Genomic DNA, 22,119 nt, shown 5'->3' with positions numbered 1-22,119 from the left:
CCCCCCCCCCCATGTCCCTACTCACTCTAATTTATAGAACTTGTATTATCGTTCCTAGCGTTTGTGGATAACTTGGCCCACAATATTTGGCATACATGTAGTCAAAGTAGTTAATGGGTATGACTCACAAAGTCCCAGAGCACAATACCCTTCATCAACCTTCAAAGTTTAAAAACTTTGCTTAAATTATACTTACTGGTCTTAATTCAGTGACATCCCAGCCTAGATACTCAGCTACATGCATCATCTGGTTTACTATACAATCCAGCTCCTGTACACAAAATCAAAAGGAAAATAAAGGGGATGCTGTTTAATGGTATGTCACAAGTAATGACAATAATACTTTCATTTTCTTCATTATATTAGGCAGTTTTTAACTGCAATTTGTGTATCACTTATCATGCTTCAGAGAAGGCTGATTAATTAAAATAAATGTCTGTTTTCTAATGTAAAGTTTGATTCAAGTGAAATATGAATAAAATGATTTAATAATAATAATATTGGATTCTTATATAACGCAAACAAAGAGAGAGAGAGAAAGACATTATATTTGGAGAGAGAGAGAGAGAGAGAGAGAGAGAGAGAGAGAGAGAAAGATAGAGAGAGGATAGAAGTCAAAAATCAAAACTATAATAAGTGTCTAAAACAAACAGAAGAAGAACTTTAAAATCTCATAACTCCTTCAACTTACACTGCTGTCAAGGATACCATTGTCATCTGTGTCATAAAGCCTGAACATGACTGTAGAAAGAAAACAATAAAGAGAGACAAATAATTATTACCATTATTCAATGTTTGATTGATTTAAATGCCTTGGAACATATTGACAGATAATCAAAGCAATATCTCTTACATTTTTAATGCATGCCTTTAATGGGTTTTGACGCTGTAAAAATACTTTGCTGAACTGTATGCACTATAAAATTCATGACCTGCTGACTTTTTTAAGGCACGTTCACAGTTAAACAAAAACAACATTCATCTCCACTCTTCCACATATATTTTACTTTTAGACTAGAATAACACGTTTGGCATAACATGAGAGGGTGGGGGGAGAAAGACAACCAACAAACCCGTCGAAGGCAACATGACCTAATTTACAGATATTTTTGTTCCTGCATATTTTCCGTTTTTGGAATTAAGAAAGCCATTCAAGCTTTGATATGTAATCCTAAATTAAAAACAACATACTTTAGCCTTCTCTCATGTTTCAGTGCTGATTGCAGTTCTATCATTTGTTTACCGTAAACATTCTATTTTTGTCTTTTTTATTGCAAATATTTAGTTTTGATGAGACTATACTTCTCCTTACATCTAATGAAGAGCTCTACTCTTCTTACTACAATCATTGGTAACCACAACAACTTAACCTCCTTCCTCTATCTCCTAATCTTTCTTTCATTTAGATACATGTTTCATAAAACTGTTTTAAATCTTCATGATGTCCAGTAATTCTCCCTCCCAGTCACAAACCTAAAACAGCTTTCTTTCGGTTTTCCCAAGATAATTTAAAGGCTGTACATGGCAGCCTTCAACTTTTTCTATGGATACCCTTAAAGGGATTGTTTAACAATGTTAAATCAGAGATACACGGTCCTTCATGTTACCAGTGTCTGTGATATGGTGTAATATTGAAGCCCTAAAAAAAAAAAAATCAAGCTTCAAAATGATCAAGAAGTGCCTCAAAAAAATAAAAATCTTTGAGTAACAGGTTTTACCATACTCGTTTTCCCCAATAGACTGTAGTGTTATGAAAACCATTCAGTGAACGGTTTTTAAAAATTTGTAATTCCAATCATTAATATCTTGATAATCAGACAGGCGATTGGCTTGTAAAAGTCATGGAGTTCCTGACTGACCTAAAGGTTTATAATATAGTATTAATGACTGCTTTGAGAGAAATAGTTGTTTTATTACGCTCAAGGGAAGGTTAGAATTGTGCTATTCCCCGAGGCTTGCCGAGGGGAATAGCCCAATTGTAACCTCCCGAGAGCGTATGAAAACAACTATTTCTCGAATATTAAAGCAGTCATTAATACTTTTATATGCCGAAAAAAAATAGACTAAAAAATAAAAATAAAAAATAATTTACATTTTTGTCAAAGACGGGATTCGAACTCTTGCGTACAACAAGAGGTGTATCGAAAACCAACGCTTAGACCACTCGGCTATCGCGCGCCGTTAACATGCATGGCAGTTTTTTCCAATATATATACATTAAAATGGATTGAAAACGGCTCCGCGTGAGGGATGCTTCGCAAAAGCTCCATGAAACGGACCCTTCTTTTACTTTTGCAATGCATATTGGCACGAACTTAGATCAAGATCTATCGGCAGATGTTGTTTTTTTTTTGTTTTTGAGAGTTTATTTTCGTCTTCATGTCAACAATGCAAGATAAAATTGTCGGTAAGATCGATTGAGATTCAATTGTATTGAAATTGCCGACCAATTTTTCGCACACGTATGGTATCCTCCATCGCTCAAACCATTTTTTAACATGTAAACCTATGGGGTAACCATGGAGACTGACCTATTTTTTTAATAACCATGGTTATTAAAAATATTGAAATGTTTTAAGCATGGTTACCGGGAATTTTACAGGAACAGTTGAAGTTTATGAATGCAATTCGACCAATCAGATGGCTGGATTTCTTAAGTGAGGTATATAATTATCATTACAGCATGAGCTAAATCAAGGATTATTTCAAAAGGATCTAAGACAAAGTTAACAAATCCCTTTAATAGTCCCACTCTCATTTGTCTCCTGCTTTCTACTATAGGACTAGCCCACACAGCACCATGGCACGCAAATAGGGGGGGGGGATAAAAGACAAGAAAAAAATAGTGAGATATGATGAGCTAATCTGATGCAGATGCCCTGGGTTTTGATAGCTAAATTCCAGGCAGGTCACCGCTGAGGAAAGACTCATACCAGCCACATCCAAAAGGGAGAGGAGAAAATGATTGGAACAAGCGAGAGAAAGTAAGACAGAAAGACGGGAGAAAGTAAGACAGAAAGACGGGAGCAAGGAAGAAACTGTGATTGTTTTCCAGCTAAAGACCACCGATGTCTGGGAAACAGTGCGGAGATGATGGCGGTATCAAGAGATGATTATTGAGGAATTTAGTAAAGAGGAAGAAATGGATTTAAGCTATTAAGGATAATGGATATGGCTTTATTGAATTCATCAACCAATGTGATAAGATTTTCAGGATATAAAATTTATGATGGAAAAGATAATATGTGATAAAAGAATGACTATTATTTGCTATAGTGACTAAATGCTTTTTGATGCCTTGAAGCAAAATGCGTCAAAATATGCACTAAAAGTGGATTAAATGTGGAGGGTGGGGGGGGGGGGGTGAGGTCAATGTCATATTTCAGAATCTTGTTCAAATACTCCATAGGTAATGTTATTGGATGGGCGTGGGTGGGTGGGTTTTAATTTTTTTTGCTGGCACCCAGTAAATAAAGATCGCGTGCTCGACAAGCAGTAGATGGCAGGTTCAAATCTTGCTGATTTTTTCTGACTTGTTTTCAATTTCAAGATCGAGCACGCAATCTTTATTTACTGGTAGCACCCCCCCCCCCTTTTTCAATGTTTCATAATGTTTGTGTAATCTGCTCAACTGCATGCTCAGCCCCCTTTCAAACAAACCCTAGCCCGTGAATGACTTTAATGCTCATGTACTGCCACAAATATTCCTTCCAAACCCCTTCACTCTCTACATATTAAGTCAATACATTTAACAAGTGATTCAAAAGACAAATCTTAACAGTACCCATGTAGCTTCAATTTCCTTAAAGTATGTTACATGGCCAACACAGATATTGACTTTAATTTTCTTGGCGTCCAAGCCGGGCTAAATCAAATAAATAGATGCCGGTTCCTCCAAAAACAATTGCATAGGGAAGCAGTATGGATGCACGGTGGATATACTTAAGGGTGATGGATGTTCAAAAATAGATTGATGAGAAGGTTTACTATTGATTTTTATTTATCTCTCACTACTTCGGTCTCTCTGTCTCTGTCTCTCTGTCTCTCTGTCTCTCTGTCTGTCTGTATGTCTCTCTCTCTCTACGTCTCTCTCTCTCTATGTCTCTCTCTCTCTCTCTTTCTCTGTCTCTCTGTCTGTATGTCTGTGTGTCTCTCTCTCTCTAAGGCTGCGTTCATGCTTAAATTTTGAAGGCAGAATGAGCGATCTGAAACGCTCATCGTAAACGCTCATCGTGATCGCAGTTCAACGATGTAGTGTTCATGCTTACTTCTCCAGGCAATTCTCCTTGGGTGGCCTTCAGCTGGATTCGCAAACCTGTGTGCGCATGCTACGTAGACCCACTAGAGGTCAGTGCGTTGACCCCATTTAAACGCGTTTACAAATTGTAAACGCATCTTTTTGTGAGTTTACGATCGGCGATCGTGATCGCCGTTTTTCGGTGATTCTACAAAAGTGAGCATGAACGCAAGCGTGTTTTAAACTAAACGCGTAACAGATGCCTGATTCTGGCCGTCAAAATCAAGCATGAACGCGCCCTAAGTCTCTCTCTCTCTCTTTCTCTTTCTCTTTCTCTTATTCTGTCTACCCTAGCATCTACATTTGTGACCTACATTTGGGCCACCAATTATATATCAAAAGGTCTACTGCAAATTTAACTCTCTAAAGATTTTGAGCAAATGAGGGGATTTGATGAATGGTACACAATACATCAATGCATTTTTCAAACTATTTTTGATCATTCCTTTTTTACTCTGTAAACACAAAAATAAATATGTTAAAAGGGAATATCAAAAAAGTTCTTACATATTAAGAGAAAATTAATCAAATATGCTTCAGATCCCAGAGATAGCTTTACATATTTTTCAAAAATAGTTCCTCATGCTTAAAATCTCTTTAATTAAAAAACAAACAAACTATTAATCTCATTAAAACAATCACAAATAGCTCTGAAAAACAACCAGTAAGCATATCTATCTGGAGTGCTAAATGGGCCTCCCTACCACTCTGCAATCTTTTGTTTTAAAGAAATGGGTGATCCAAGAGAAAACAGGTATTTACACAACTTGAAAGCTGCTATGCTCTAAATACCTAAGGAAACTTCATTATGGGTCTATTTCTGATATCATCCTACTTCTTTATTGCTATATTTGGCTCCTCTATTGACCAATTCCAATCTCTCCCGAAAAGGTAAACAAAAGGGACAAGGCATCGATGATTGGTGGATAAATTGAAGAGAAGGAATGTGAAAACAAGATTGACGACATGCCCTGCTTTTTGCAGCAGCGTTGTGTAGGTGTGACGTATGGAGCGTCGCGCTTCAATCAAGGCTGGCGGATTTGTCGGGACTTAAGCGGACTGAAAATCGAGTCAATGTTGGATAGCATTACATCGGGCTGGATTTGGGTGGTGGGCTAATTTTGCTGTCATCAGCGTAATGAGGGGAGGAGATTGAGAAGAAGGTACGGCAAGAACAGGGAAGATGGAGGAGCTGATTAGGTTGGCAGAGATGTGGACATGTGTGTGAGGGAGGGAGTGAGGGAGGGGGAGAGAAAGAGAGAGTGGGGGTGGACAAGAGAGGTGATGGTAGATCAGTGTCTCTTGCAAGAGAAAGTGAAACAGAGACAGAAAGATGGAAGGATTGAGATGAAGAGAGATAATGGGAAATGGAGGGGAAAAACAGGCAAATGTGAAATATGAAGAGGGAGAGAGGGAGGGGTTGTTGGTGTGGGGGAGGATGGGAGAGAGAGAGAGAGAGAGAGAGAGAGAGAGAGAGAGAGAGAGAGAGAGTTGGACAGTGAGAAGATTAAGGCAGTTTATAATTGGAAGGGATGTGCACATTTATCAGTCAATTGGAGAGAGAGAGGGAGGGAGAGAGAGAGAGAGAGAGAGAGAAAGCATATAAAGCAAAAGAAGATTATTAGAGAGAGAAGGGAGGGGTAAGGTGAGGGACAAATAAAGAAAAAGTGAAGTAGATAGAGAGGAAAAAAAAAAAGAAAACACTTGGACAGAAATCAAAAGAACACAGAAAGCAAAAGAGAGAGAGAGAGAGAGAAAGAAAGAGAGAGAGAGAGAGAGAAAGAGAGAGAGAGAGAGAAAAGAGAGAGAGAGAGAGAAAGAAAGAGAGAGAGAGAGAGAGAGAGAGAGAGAGATGGAGGAAGGGACAGATGGTGACAGAAGGGAGACATAGCAGAAGAAAACCAAATAAACAAGATGAAGGTGACAGATGTGAGACAGGAATTAAACAATGGTAAATTAAACTAAAACAGGGGATGTAATGGATGATAAACAGAGATGATGAAATTCAAGAAATAATAAACAAAGACATCATCCAATGAAAAAAAGGCAGAGACAAATGTCAGGAAAATTGGATCAAAGAAATAAGATGGAAATGGAAAGAGCGAAGATATGTTAAACACTATGCATGATGAAGGAGAAAATATAATGAGAAAAGAGACCGAGATTCCGTCACATGCACAGCTAGCTTTTATGAAGTTGCAATTGTAGCATGCAGTGTGAACCGTGTAGTTATCTGCTAAGAGCCAAAAGGTAGGGCCTCATAATTTTTACATCTTTCTTGCTCCTGGAAAACAAATTATGAATATTAAAGCAATTCTACAGAGATTGCTAAAAAATATAAATATTGATCTCTTCCAGTCTGGGTGCAGAATGTCAGAACTATTTTGAAGGAAAACAAAGCACACTTAAAACCACTTTAACAATTCCTTTGTGGAATAGTAACGACTGACTGTCTTTTTCTCCTTGCCAAAGACGATAAGTATACATTCTAAAATATCTCTTTTGGCTCAATTATCTTGGAATGTCTACTCTGCTAATGGGGGACTCAGAATTAAAGTAGTGAACTCACATTCTAATTTATCCTCTGGTTTGCCGCCCTCTAGCAACGACAAGTAGCAGACGATGTCTTTCATGTAGACGACCTGGTTGGTGACATCTGGATGTGCGAGTGACCCCCGGGAGGCGGCCAATGCCCCTAGTGAGTCCGTGTCTTTGGTATTCTTTTTAGTCTTGCGCAGGGCGGTGAAGAGTGCTGTCTTTTTCCGCCTATTGTTCTCCATGGATTTCCCTGCAAAAGTTTTAGGGAGAAATGCAAAAACGTTTTATGTCAGAAATATGAAATCATTTGGAAAATACAAATATATTGAAAATCAAAAAATCTAAACTCAAAGCAAAGGAAAAACTGAGCAAAAGGCATCTTGATGACCACATTATGAATACTCTTGCTATTTCCAAAACATGCTACAAATTTGTCTACAAATGCCCATTAAAGTCTTTACATCAAAGTGCTACTTGCGTTTTCCTTTGAGCCAATTCCCTTTTGTTCAACAGTTAACACTAAATATCTTATACTATTGAATTGGACTAAATCCCATCACTTTTTCTATCTTCGATTTCTACAACTACATGTAATAAACACAATGCCCTCTGACCTTTCTTGATATCTCCATGATCATTAGTGGTTTGTTCGACCCTGAGTGCATCGGTGCGAATGGAATGACTTGAAGGGGTTCCGTTAGAGGCATTGGACTTCTTGGATGAACTCCGTGACTGGGTGGGGCTCCCTCTTGTGACAACCCCTGACTCCTGCCCATGACCTGGAAGAAAACAACAAAAATGTTGAGACATTTTAAACTAGAACCATGAATAAAAAATGTGCCCCCTGAAATCAAACAGTTGTATTATTTGTTCATACACAATCTTATCTTCTGTTGAGAGCTAAAAGGGCATCCTTCTGTCCCTTGATGCAGAGATAGAGGGGGTAAAAATCTTTTTCATTTCTCCACCATCAAAAAGAGGTTAGGTGAGACCACACAACTTCAATCTCAAAGTTAATGCAAAACTTTGGGCAGAATATGTCCAAAACAAACTTCATACCAAATGCAGCAAAATGAAGAAGAAAAAAGAATAGCCCCTGTTCCTATTGCCATATTACACACTCAGGATGAATTCTTCAATACATGTACGTGGCTAACATGATAAAAACAGACAATTAAGCATATTCATCAAATTAATAATAAAAGCAAATTCTATTTTTACATGACAAACCCTTCTTTGAACTTCTCTAAGCCATGACAATTCATTCATTTAACATAGAGGATATGTCTACTCTTTCCTTATCTTCCATACTCCATCCTATATGCACCAACCTTTCTAAATCCAAATGGATGACATTTAAAGGGTTAAGGGATATAGAGAGGAGGGTATGTCTTATTATTGTGTTCTTTCTGGCTTTGTTCAAACATGACACAGTAAACTGCTTCCTCAGATATACAGCCATGGAAGAAAAAGAAATTATGTGTAAAATGGCAACTAAGTGGGAGTGAACAAACAGTAGTTGTACACAGAGAAAGAGAGAGAGAAAGAAAGAGAGAGAGAAAGAAAGAGAGAGAAAGAGAGAGAGAAAGAAAGAGAGAGAGAAAGAAAGAGAGAGAGAGAGAAAGAAAGAGAGAGAAAGAGAGAGAGAGAGAGAAAGAGAAAGAGAGAAAGATTGGGGAGAGATGGAGATGAGGGGAGAGAAACAAGAATTATACCCCTCTGCTGTCTGCATAAGATATGAACTTGTTTCTTATCATCACATAAATGTACTCATTTCCATATGTGATATGTAAATGTTAAACGCACTGCACATATATCACTTGTTGGTCACAAGAGAGTGGAAGAGAAACAAGAATAAATGTAAAACACACTAAACTTATCTCATTTGTTGGTGATTGAAACACTTCTGAAGAGCAACAAAAACATTCATGCTAATCATAGAAAGGGCTTTGTTGACCTTCCTTATACAGGTCACTTGTGGCATTATTTTGCAGACAAATCTTATTCAAATTTATCATTATTATATGTTCATATTATTTTGCTGACGTGGTCTCTTTGAAGTGGTCTACCTGGTCACATGTGAACATGGCATCACTCTCCTCCAATCTTCCATCAAGGCTCTCAGGCAAAGCTGATGCCAGCCATCAAGAAGGACCAATATTACACACTCCTACCCGACACTCAAATTTGGTGAGCTTGGATTTAGGAGGCAGGGAGGCAGCGCTACCCATTGCGTGGGCTGTTACTGGCTTGGCCATCAGAGTACCATGTCCACGGCCCGTGCAGTGATTGACTAAATGCCCCCCTACCAAACGCCTGGTTGTCATCAATGTCCTCGACGATGCAAGAGCGTACTAGGAGGAGATAATGGACTTTAAAGATAAAGTTGGGTAGTGGTCATGTGATTGCATTATGAAACGCTATTGAGAAGGCTTGATCAGGTAGTACGTAAGAATAATTGTTTCTCATGAGTTTATGGAATCATCAAAATAATAACAGATTTGTTTAGTCTTGCCTGAAATCACATACAGTGAAAAGCATTGCACACGGATATGGGTAGCTGGGACTACATGCACTTTTACCATCAAATTTCAGACCTTATTTGTCAACATATAATTTTTTTAATCACTATGATATTCCGAGAGCACTCCTTTTAATGTAACATTACCACTTTGATATTATCCTAAACAGAAATAGAGAGATGGAGAGAGCTCAAGACCTATATTTTTTGTTTACCAAAACTCAAATTCTTCTTTAAATTCAAATTTACGGTAAAGTGATCAAGCCTAGTGAATGGAGGCTGCATCCTAAATGGTTTTAATGGATAGATAGATGGAGTTCTCCCATTTATTCTATGAATGGAGTAGATAATAAATTACATCCTATTCTGTCCTATACAACTACAGGATTTATGGAACACATCACTTCTTAATGCTTTAGAACGAGATACAGTTTCTTCAATCGTATACCTGGTACCCTTTTTAAACTGAAAATTCTATCTGGAAACCAATATATATAATGCATCTTCAAATGAACATTTTTACCAATCCACAAGCACTCGTAACATGAACACAAGGAACAGAGAGTGTCTTTTATGGCACATGATTAATGCAGCTGTATCTAATGTCCCATCCAACTGTTAATGTAGCCTTGCACCTTCCAAGGTGAAAACTACCATTTAAACAATGAAATAACATGAAAATATAGAATATTTATTTTAAAAATTGAATGCGTAAGGAAATGTATTGGGAATTTTAAAGCTAAGTGATGGAAATTGTCTACAGATGATTTGCCCCTCTTTTTTCTACAATCGTTTACTTTTTGCTTGTCAGACAGTTTAGGATAAAAAGGTTCACCTCAGCATTCAACATCCCCCCCCCCCCCCCATGTAAAAAACAAAACAAACTTGTTTGGGCCTGCAATATATTGCACGATTCATAATTAGAGTTTTGAGAATTATAACAATGCTTCTAACTTGATTGTGTGTTTATTGTATCAACATCCATGATCACTAAATCTAGGGCTTAGGCTTTGTTTTATATAAATGTTGCATTTATTTAAAACTAAGCAAAATCAATTAATCAAGTAAATAAATTGTGTCACATGTACCTACACGAAGACATACATGTACGTGATAAGAAAAGCAAAACTAAGGGGTTCTCAAAATTGATTAAATAATGTATAATGATTATTGTGGGGAAATGAGTGAGAAAGAGGATAACGCAAGATAGAGATGGTGAGAGGTGAGGGAGAGAGAGAGAGAAAGATGTAAAGACAAGAAAACTTAAGAGTAGAGAAAATAAAAGAGATGAAGACACCGAAATGAGGAAATTGAAAGAAAAATCTGGCAAAGAGGTTGCATAAGGTGTAAAAGCAATGTACGTCACCTTATTTAATTTGACAACTGATGAATGCAAACGTAGATTACATCGAATTATAGATCTCTTTTTTTATTGTCACAGAACCCTTTTAAGGAATCAAAAGTTCCATGTCACCCTAACTGCAAATTCATTATTTTGAAACACCCTGGCACTCATCAAATGCCATGTAAACATACGGACACATATGTTTTTAAAATTTGAGAGAGTAAGCAAAGTGAGTGGGCCAAAAATGACATTTCATATGTAGTTTAGAATACCATGAATTGCACCGCTAATCGATATTACAATAATGTAGGCGGTATATTGACTCATCAATGATATTTTAATCAAACATATATGGTTTGCTGAAAGCGAGTAGGTATTGATTTACATACTTTTACACAGAGTTTGATAAAGCTTTCTAGCTCTCAGTACAATATATTCCAATAAAGATAAGCATTGCGCCTACATATTTTCTGAATTCTCCCTCTTTTTTGTTAATTTGACTGCTTACGATGCAAGCTACATGCCACAATGTGCCTCTTAGCCCCTGGTACGCATGTGAGCAGACTGGAATTCTCAATTCCTCAATACAAATGTTACATGCGAACATTGAGCTGAGCAGGAAGGCTCTACAGGAGAAGAGATGAATTGAAAAAGAAGAAAGAAGACAAAAAAAGAAGACAAAAAAGGAAGACAAAAAAGGAAGACATGAAACAGTAGGATCGTATAGGGATGAATAAGGGGAGAGATAAAGAGAGGGAAAGTGAAAGAGAGAGTGAGAGAGTGAAGGGATATACAGAAATGAAGAGACATGGATGGAAACAGGGCAAAAAGAAATTTCAAAACTTGAAGAAGTTTATAAATCATTTAATAAATTGTAATTTGTTCATCAGAAAAATCAATTTAAAAAGGGGAACAGAAGGAATAGAAGCAGACATTTCTTATCGACAACCCAAAAGAGAAAACATCTACCTACGTGACTAACAAAAATTAATCATATTTGTTATCCCGGTCGGTTTTGAGAAAAGAACAAGAAAAGTCTCTCATTCTTTAGTAATTTCATTAATTCTTATAAAGTCTTATATCTCACTCATGATGTTGTGTGTGGTATGTTTAGAGCCAGAAGGGCATTAAGACTGTGTTAAAGTATATGAGCTAATGCCCGTTTGGCTCCAAACAGAAGAATAATACGCCTTATTTCTATTGGTGTGGTAAGAAGAGATAAGGTTAAGGAGGCTTGTGGTTATGTTGACGTCATAATTATCATCTCTCTGTGGCATGCCACAAGAGAGTGAACCTGCTATAGATAACAGAATATATTATAATATACTCTTAGTGAATTAATCAAAGTCAAAAAAGAAATGACAAATACCAAATGGATTTGATGAGAGACTTTACCACAATATGAAAGTTAAGATTAATAGTAAATTAGGGATTCTACCTTTAAGTCAATACAGAAAAGTTTGTTTCTTCATAATTATGTACATCTTTTATTGAATTTCATGATTGGCATTCATTTTCATTTCATTTCATTTCATTTTCATTTCTTTATTGTGTCCATAAAGGATAATTGTTTATACGCACATGAACAATCTTGCTTCAACATAAGAACATAGGAACAACATATAATTGACATTCATAGGGCCCTGTTTTAGTATACATTTGATATAATATACATGGTCATGATGAATATACATTTAAATACTCTTTCTTCTTCTTCTTCTTCTTCTCTCTTTCTTCTTACATACCCTCCATTTTTTAAAAATTCTTATGTGCTCTAATATGAAGTAGGTATTTTGTGTTAAAAATTATTTCTTGATATGGTATAACAGTAGGGGTACAACAGTAAAGTAAGTATACTAAAACAATATATATATTCGTGTAACATGTCAATGAGGGTATTTTGCATGGTTTTCACATTCTCTATTCTTTACTGGGTTTCATTAACTACTCTTATGGAAAGTGGAATGAATGAATTAATGCGGCGACTAGTTCTTGCTTTAACAGATCTCAATCTTCGTCCGCTTCTCAGGTGTATGTACTGGTCATTAAGGGGGTAGGTAAGATCAGACATAATGGATAGGGCCTTAGATACTACTCTTTCCTTACAGACTTCACCTAGGTCAACAGTATGGTTCATTATTTTGCTGGCTTGTTTTACAACCCTTCTCAGCTTGTGTTTGTCACTTTGCCTTGCATTGTTAAACCAGATAATGGAATCAAATGTAATAGTACTCTAAATTATCGACTGGTAAAAGAGAAACAAAATTCTGTCGTTCACATGAAAGTACTTTAACTTTCTAAGAAAATATAAGCGCTGGTTGCATTTTGTTAGTGTGCGCTTTGACTTCTCTTCCCAAGACAGCTCATTGTCGATTTCTGTACCTAGGTATCTATAACTGTCAACATTCTCAATGGTATCATCATTAAAGTATACAGGTCTATAAGACAGATCATAATCAATATTGTGGGGGGATTGGTTTGTATCATCTATTACAAGCCAGAAGATTGAATTCCCTTCTGGCTCTCAACAGACATATTAACATTGTTAGAGATGAATGCAGCAGTCAATCTTTAATTGTTTAAATCCCTTACTAAGAGGGGTGAAATGTAAAACTTTGCAACACAAACACATATAGTAACACTGATAGAGAATGATTCATATTGTAATAGCTTAGGATGACATGAAGATCTTTTTCAATCTTTAATGAATTTTTGGTATCAGAATAGAATGATCTAATTCCAAAGTTATTATAGGGGCAAACTTAAATTAAACACATCCCTAGATCTAAAATCACAGGAATACATGCAAATGATCATTAACTTTGACGTCCGGAGAGGATATATATATATTTGTTTTTGGTGACGAGGCATGAAACAGAGCTGACGTTGCAGGATAAAAGATGCAAGTGTGGAATAAATAAAATTTGAAAAGATAGAGGGATGACAATTTTGAGACCTTGAGTAAGATTTTGAGTAAGAAAATAAATATATGTACAGTATAAAAGAAAGTTGTACAAATATATATTGCTTATGCTTCATCACCCATCTATTTTCATTTGATATTTAATGTATTTTTGTATATTTACACTATTATTACCTTGATCTACGATGCTAAGCTGTAGATCCCTAGTGCATCAATTGCGTATAATTGTAAATAACTTTGGTAGAGGTGAAGATTATGAATTTTGCAGAGCAGAATAAAAATGATATGATTCCTAAGACAAAATTTGATTCAACTTTGTATCTACAAAAAAAAAAAGCTGGTTCATTATACCTTCCAGCATATCTTATTTGGACTGTCTGATAAGAAAGCACGGAAACTGATAAATATATCTTTCAGTACAATATGATAGGATGACGTCGCAGGATAAAAGACGTAAAAGGCTAAATAAATCAAAAAGAGGGATAACGATTTGAGACCTTGATCCGAGATCCTAATCATCAGGCAAGCGTCATGTGGATCAACATGGGGATTGGACCATGTGATGATGTCACACTCGTTAAGACGCCGAGCCTTAGATTCTCTACGCATCCACGCTGCGGACCAGCTAAAACCGTCGCAGCGCATTTAATCACTGCGCCGCTTTTAGCTGCAAACCCCAAAGGACGGCGCTTGTTGTCTCCGATTGGAGCAGGAGGGGTGGCGGCTATCTTAACGATACAAACACAGACGTCACGACTGCTTATCTTAGGGGCTTTCTTCTCTTACTTTTGGGAGAAACCAAATAGGGTTGGCATAAGCTCTTGCAGCTGATTGTGATCCTTTTTCTTCATTTCATATCCACCTTGCATGACAAGCGGTTCAGGTGAGAAATGTTACCAATCTAAGAGGAATGATTACATCAACATTATGTTCAATTCAATAAAAAGCTCTAATTTGGTTCATGTTAACAAACAGGTCTACAATCATTTTTGGCAGTCATTATCTACAAAGAGAATAATATACAGAGGTGCTGAAATTTAATCCATAAATTATTAGACAAAGAAAAAAAAGAGTACATCTTTCAGAATTGCATCCGTGGAAAAATTCACAAATCATTTCCTGAGAGTATTTTGTGGCTCTATCAACAGATAAAAATGCAGATATCCCAACAAGAGCATAAATTAGCACATAAAAAGAGCATAAAAAGTACATCTAGCATTCTTAGATCAGCTCAGATATCATATTCCTCCTATCCTTTAATGAGTAAAACAAGGGGCTTCCTTCATCACACATTAGCCATATTTTCCTGGATTTAAAAAACACACATTTTCTACAAGATTTACATTTCAATGTACATTTCATAGTGTGTTCAAGAAGACAGTTATCATGCAAACACAGGTAATGAGTTTGTTTGTGGTTCATCTACATCTATCTCCCTGGTATTTGGGCACTGCTGATTCCCCTTGTCGAGACATCCTTTGCTGGTAGGCATACAGTGTTTGCGTAAACGGTACATGCAGAACCCTAGCTGCCTCTAGGGTTCAGTGTGAATAAGTCTGGAACAAACATGCAGTATCTATGCTTGTAGATCAACTCTCAGTGTTCTGTTTTCACTTCTTTTCTTTTTGGATTCCTTCATAATCCTTACTTATTATTCTACATGGTATTTGTCACAAAATCTGCAAACATACTTGTGTACAAGTGTGAATAAATTGTATGCAGAGCATGCCATCTGAAAGGCTTAATCTTGTATCATTCTACACTGTTAATGCCCTTCTGGCTCTCAGTAGACAATAAGCTTCACAGAATATGTCCATGTTTACTCAGGTAGGCAATATTCTACTAATTCTTCATTATCTGCTAAGAGCTAGAATAGCTTTAAAACCTAATTAACACCCTTTTGGTTCTTAAAGGGACCTGGTAACTTTGTCTTGGATCCTTTCAAAAAATCCTTGATTTAGCTCATGCTGCAATGATAATTATAAACCTATAGGTCAGTCAGGAGCCCCATGAATTTTACAAGCTGATCACCTGTCTGATTATCAGGATATTTATGATTGAAAATCGAAATCAAATTTCAAACGGTTTTCATAACACTACAGTCCATTGGGGAAAACGAGTATGGTAAAACCGGTCACTCAAAGGATTTTACTTTTTTGAGGCACTTCTTGATCATTTTGAAGGGCACTTTTTCTAGGGCTTCAATATAACACCATATCACAGACACCGATAACATGTAGGGCCATGCATCTCAGATTTAACATTGTTAAACGATCCCTTTAACAGATATTACAACCTTTTGAGAAACTACTGTCCATTTGGTCTTTGAATACCGTAAGATTTCTTCTCCAAAAGCAAATTAATGATGATTAATGAGAGCTCCTTTAATACATCACAATATGATGATTGCTCCTTTAAGACATCACATCACCATCTAATACTGTCATAAAAAACTGGGATTTGACATCTCAAGTTGATGCTTCCATAATGAAGAAAATGTAAACATTGCAAGCCAGCCGAAAAAGCCAAGCTTTACAAATATAACAAGCAGCAGATACTCTTATCGCCCGCAAATTTGATAAACATCGGTGATGGAAGTTTAATCACAGCAATGACAAGCCATCATCGCTGTAGTACAAAGATGGTTGTGATGAAGTAAAGAGACAGGGACAGGGAAACTGATGCCTCGTTCATACATAACACTTTAGACTGCCTAAACCCATTTACTACTGAATTCTGTCTTTTCCCATTGGCTTGATATGGGAACCCAACCAGTTCCTGTAGGCAATAGGTTAAATTAACTACCTCTGAAAAATAAAATTATATATGTGTAGAGCACTTCACACTTTTTGTAAATCATAGAAGACAGATAAGAGAGTATATAATCTTATTAGAGGCCTTTGTTGTACATAACTTCTTCTTCCACTCAAACCCGCTATTGACTTTGACATAAAATGGTTTTTATTCTGCTGAGGCACATTTTTGAGATGGTATAATGCATTGTGTATGAACAAGGTTTGATGGGTCTATCTTGCATGTCTGTGTTTGGGGTTGATTCATTTTGTTTTTTTAATTTTATTTCTATATGAAGCAATCAGTTGAAAGTCTATGTAAAATGTAATAAATATAGTCCCTGCTCTGATTGAATAATTGCATGGAGGGGTATGCAGGTGGAGAAGAAGAAAGGATGGAAAGAGAAGAAGATGACATAGGGAGAGGGAAGGAGAGAGAGAGAGAGAGAGAGAGAGAGAGAGAGAGAGAGAGAGAGAGAGAGAGAGAGAGAGAGAGAGAGAGAGCAAGATAAATAACAAAATGATAAAGAATGGAATTACAGAAAATAATATAACATCATCATGTTGACTTAGTATCATATCAGAAAGGAAAAAAGGAGGAAAATAGATGAAAGAACATGAGCCATAAGAAAACACATTTATCAAAAATCCGCAATAACAAATGAAGAGACAGCAAGAGACATACAAGAGATGTATTGTTGTCATTGTATTAAAAGAGAGAGAGAGAGAAAAAAAAAAACCAAGCGAGAGAGAGAAAGGTGAAGGCAAACTGATCAATGTTAGTGGATGAGGCATAAAAGACAAAGTCAACCTCGCTTTCAGATTAGGTCAAAGAAATTCAGGTCATATATTGATTTAATGTTCCATTAAAGGCCAAAGGGAATATCACATTGTTTTTAGTTCCTCGCATTTCCCATCCATGACCCCGACATACTTCATCCCTTGAACATGAGTTTAGAATTCCCTTTCAGAGACATGGAATGTGAAGACAATAGAAAAGGGTATCTTGAGTAGAACAAAAAGAGACATGGTACAGAAGATGTGTGGTGTGAAGCTGTCTGATAGGAGGAACACAAGTGAGCTCATGGAAAGGTTGGGTCTGGAGAAAAATGTGGTGGAAGTGGTAAAGAGAAGTGGATTGAGATGGATACGTCATGTGATGAGAAGGGAAAATGATGAACCTGTGAAAAGAGCATGGTATCTGGAAGTGGGTGGCATAAGAGGACCAAACATTTCATGGTTAGATATGATGAAGAAAGGAAAGCACCAAAGTTGGGCTAAATGAAGAGGATACTCGAAGACAAAAAGTGGAGGGAGGGGGTGTCATCATGGTGTGAAAGTCAATAACCCTTTTATATAAAAGAGGGAAAATTATGACTTTAATAAATGAAGATGATGATGAGAAGCTGGAGTATTGTATGGTCAAGGGACCATATTTGTATGTTCATTTAAATAATCATATTGGGGAGGGGGGGGGGGGTGAATAAAAACCATTACAAGAGTAGAAAATATAGCTAAGCATAAAGTGAATGTTTTAAATTTGAGGAACAAACTACATAAACATATTAATGTTTTGGGGTACCAAACTTTTTACAAACAAAACCACAGAGGGAAAAATCACACAACTTAAAAAAACAAAACAATTAATACTTTATGGGATGAGAGAAAGGGGGATGCATTATAACTGAATCACTTGTTTTTCTGGATACCCTTGCACTTAGTCCGATGATTCACCTAACATGTCAATAAGAAAGGGACAGTGGGTTCTGTTGGTGGCGGTCTTCGCAAATGTCAGTAGGAAATTTGCGGCCGTGTAAGGGAGGTCGTTAATCTTATTTGTCTCCCCCTTAACCTTTTCATATCTAGGCAAGAACAATTAATTTCTCCACCAGGGGTTTTCTCTCCAGCCATTTGATACAAGATTAATCTTGCATTCTAAACTGATGAGCATGTGGGCAGGAGGTTGTGTAGTTCCACACGTAGCAACAAAAACTTTACTTCAATTAGTTTTCAGTTTTTATTAAAACAATCCATTGAGCAAAGCCGTGGTTTTGGAAGTTTTAATGGATACAGTACACACTCTTGAAGGAGCCGAGCTTACACAAGTTTCAAAATATCTCAAAGAGGGCTGAGCTAACAAAATGTGCAAATGTCAGCGGGGTTATTCATGACAAGGTTTGAATGATAAGCATTACAGGAGACTCAGAAAGTGAGTGGGTGGGTGGGTTGGTGGATGAGCTGAAGAAAGAAAGGACGAGGAACTTCTCTATATAATACTCTATGATTTGAAAAATAGTTGGAGAAAGGAATGGAAAAGTAGATGGAGGATGGAATAAGGAGAAGGCCTACAAAACAGTATAAAAAAGTTGAGAATCATGTCATCTTTCCATAGAATGAGATGATACAAATGATGACAACAACCCATCATCACATGGCAGGAACATCACATGTTGGGAGCCAAACAGGCACTAACTCGTTTAGCTTTACAAAGAGGCAATGCCCTTCTGCCTCTAAACAAACAGTTTAATGATGTTGTGGCCTAAAACACAGAAAAGGGGACAATCAACAAAAGACCAGCAAATATAAAATAAAAAGGAGGAAAGTATGAGATATCACGTAGACAGGTAACCGAGGTGCTTTGCAATAGCTGGAAGGAGTATTAGTTTGCTAGATGCACAAACATGTTTGAGCTGATTGCCTGATCTAATAAAAATCCCGTACTGTGGGTTGAATAAACTTGCTAGAATAATAACATGAGTCCTGCAAGATCCATTGGAATATGAGATATGCAGTACATATGTTCCATCTTTTTTTATGGCTATTTAGAACATTTCCCTTACAGAGAAGGTTGAGTTCTGGGAAGAGGTGAAAAGTAATTTGTGACCATTATCATTGTTATTATACAAGTATGGAAGAACATCAGATAAAAAATGTTCCCTGAAAAGCATGGCTCGTCAAAGCCTTAATATTTTGAATATGGCATGTAACAGGATAAAAATCTGGACAGATTTTTACGCCACATGTTCATGTAGTCCCATATACATATTTCTGTATACAGTGCTTGTAACTTTACAAGGACTGGGCCAAAGTTCTTATCATTTGATGATTTCAGAACCTTGCAGTACACACATATACTTATATGGTAGATGATCAATCTTTTCTGATCGATTCCACACCGTTTCTTTCACAATGCAATCGCATGACCAGAACTCAACGTTATCTTTAACAGTTCCAATAAAACAACTAAAGGGCATATTTCTATATCTTATTGTATATCTCCCTAAAATTCTGGATAACAAAATATGTCATTGTTATGTTTGTACATCTCAAGAAGTGATGGACAAGGTTATGGAAATCGCCTTACTTTGAATTTCTGAAAGTGTTTGTGATCTAGTTCATTGAATATACTCGTACTTCCACATACTCTTCCTCTTACCGTTTGTGAGCTCATTTCCTTCTGTGTTGTTGTTGCCGCCGCTCGTCTGCCCAGCGATTTCAATCGGCGAGCTGCTCCCTGTGATGGCGGCACACGCGGCGGTGGTGGTCACGGTAGCGACGGCACTGCCGACATCATAGATGGCGCCCCTCTCCTTCTCTCTACTTGTAGACCTGGACACGGAAGGTGTCTTCTTGACGAAGGAGAGGAAGAGGTGTCGACAGAGATCCTCTGGCATGTCAACGTCAAGGTAAGTCTCCATGAAGAGCTTGAAGCCTTCATAGTTGATGGGCTGAAGAGGATCCACAAATGAATAATGATAAATGACAATATTTATATTTATAAAAAAAACACACAAATCTATCTTAAAAGATGCAGAAGTGTGGCTTTGAGAGAATTTCTTCCTAGGAGATATTATCTAACTACACCTCTTGAAAAATGTACATGGACAAGAGCCCTGCTTCATAAAACATGGAATCAATGAGAAGTTACAATAACAGTTGTAAGCTACTGAAATCTGATCTGATTGGCTGAGAGCATATTTGTCATAGAAATTTAGCTTTTGTTATTGATAACAAGTTTTATGAAACAGGGACTGGGGCCCGTATTCAATTCAATACTTAGTACAAAATTTAAGCTTTTTACTAAGTATTTGGCTTACATAAAATACTTAGCCAATTTTGGTATTCAATTCACACTTTTGTGTAAGTATTTTACTTTCAATCTAAGCCAACTGCATACCAGACTTAAGCCAATTATTTGGTGGCCTTGATTGGCAGGCATATGGTTTTCTTACGCAGTATTATATCCCGTGCACAATTATATCAGCGCGCATTTATTGCAATGCATCAATTGCGCATTACTTTTGACTGACCGTGCGATGTCACAATGCTTATCAGTAAGTATTTTACTTAAATTTTGACTTATGTAAGTATAAGTCTATAATGCGATTTGAATACGAGATAAGTAAATTACTTAACATAGCCATTTACTTAGTAAATTTCTTACTTATGCTAAGTACTGAATTGAATACCGGCCCAGGTACCAAGTACAGCTGGGTAAAAGAGAGGTAATAATCTCTTGCAAAGACATGCCAGAGTTAGAGCTGGGATTTGAACTGTGAAATACTGATCCTCAGTCTTGAGACATACATGTACCCACTAGACCAACACACCTCCACTTCCAAGACAAGTACCTAATAAGATGACATGGTTGCTTGTAATATCCTCTTTATATGCCATTATCAATTTTTGAAACGTTATGACTAAATTCCATCGAGTACCACTCTGAAAGGAATGATCATGGGTAGCAGTATGGGGAATTGCAGGGTTTGTACATCTACAAGAGAAAATATCTGTGGCTGGACAGATTCACATGTCTTGAGCAGTACGACTTGTCCTTGTGTAATAAACCTTTGAACACATTTTTAGAAGGATATGTTGACAGCAGCCTAAAGTCTATATACATGTTTCCCTTTCTGTAACGAGAGTGGCTTTATTCCAAAATTTGTTTCAATCACACTAAAATTGCTAAGGCGCTCTCCAATTTGTTTCCAATATCTCAGGCGCAATTTCTTTCCCAACACCAAGTATTAATGTTAACTAGAAGCTCACCACAGCAAAGTACAAACATCAAGACACTTTTTTCATATAGAAATTAACATTATGATATCAAATCATAGTACCCTACGAAAATAGTTAATTTTTGTTTTCAATGTCTTAACAATGGCAACTTTTAGAGGAAAACATAAATTTGAAGACATTTTATTTGCAAAAAAAAATCTGTAGAAAAACATTCAAGAATACCCTCCATTTATTGTAGTTCCTCCAGCATATATATCTATTGATTAAAGCAAAAACTATATGGAGTCCATTGAAACAAGAAAGACCCAAAGCAAACACAACGTGGGAGCAAAATATTTGCGTAGACCGTTCTTATGACATTCTAGGATATTCCAATTGCGTCATTAGGAGAGCAATTTTGAAGTGTGATTAAAAATACATGGAGGCCATGGAGGCATCTTTATATGGAGAGAGGAAGAAAAGGAAGATTACTCTCCTGGGGATGGGCTTCCTTTCCTAATAAATACCACATTAACAAGTCTGATGAGAGTCAGTGTTTCATATTTCATTTGAAGTGCTTCATTCAGAAGCTCAATCATTGGGTGCCAGTTGTCATAAAGTGGGCATGACTGATGCAGAGGGGGACTGGTCTTTTTACGAGTTTAATTATAGTAAATCCATGCTGCAGTTTCTAAGCTGCAAATT

At 36.8% G+C, this 22,119-nt stretch overlaps 1 protein-coding gene across 4 annotated transcripts in view; it reads right to left on the bottom strand.

The window, feature by feature from the left end:
- LOC580494 (diacylglycerol kinase beta) overlaps positions 1 to 22,119 on the bottom strand; it is an 85,099-nt gene that overhangs the window by 38,543 nt on the left and 24,437 nt on the right. For all 4 annotated transcript variants that reach the window (XM_011666197.2, XM_011666199.2, XM_011666198.2 and 1 more), the window contains exons 3-7: positions 19,853 to 20,144; positions 7,450 to 7,614; positions 6,867 to 7,085; positions 692 to 741; positions 197 to 271 (exon numbers count right to left, since the gene is read on the bottom strand). In XM_011666197.2, coding sequence (XP_011664499.1) covers positions 197 to 271; positions 692 to 741; positions 6,867 to 7,085; positions 7,450 to 7,614; positions 19,853 to 20,144 — 801 coding nt within the window. The remainder of the gene's footprint in view (positions 1 to 196; positions 272 to 691; positions 742 to 6,866; positions 7,086 to 7,449; positions 7,615 to 19,852; positions 20,145 to 22,119) is intronic.

This window comes from Strongylocentrotus purpuratus, unplaced genomic scaffold (assembly GCF_000002235.5).
Source record: "Strongylocentrotus purpuratus isolate Spur 01 unplaced genomic scaffold, Spur_5.0 spur5_scaffold_6, whole genome shotgun sequence".
NCBI lineage: Eukaryota > Metazoa > Echinodermata > Echinoidea > Camarodonta > Strongylocentrotidae > Strongylocentrotus > Strongylocentrotus purpuratus.
This window is presented reverse-complemented; position numbering and strand designations above follow the sequence as displayed.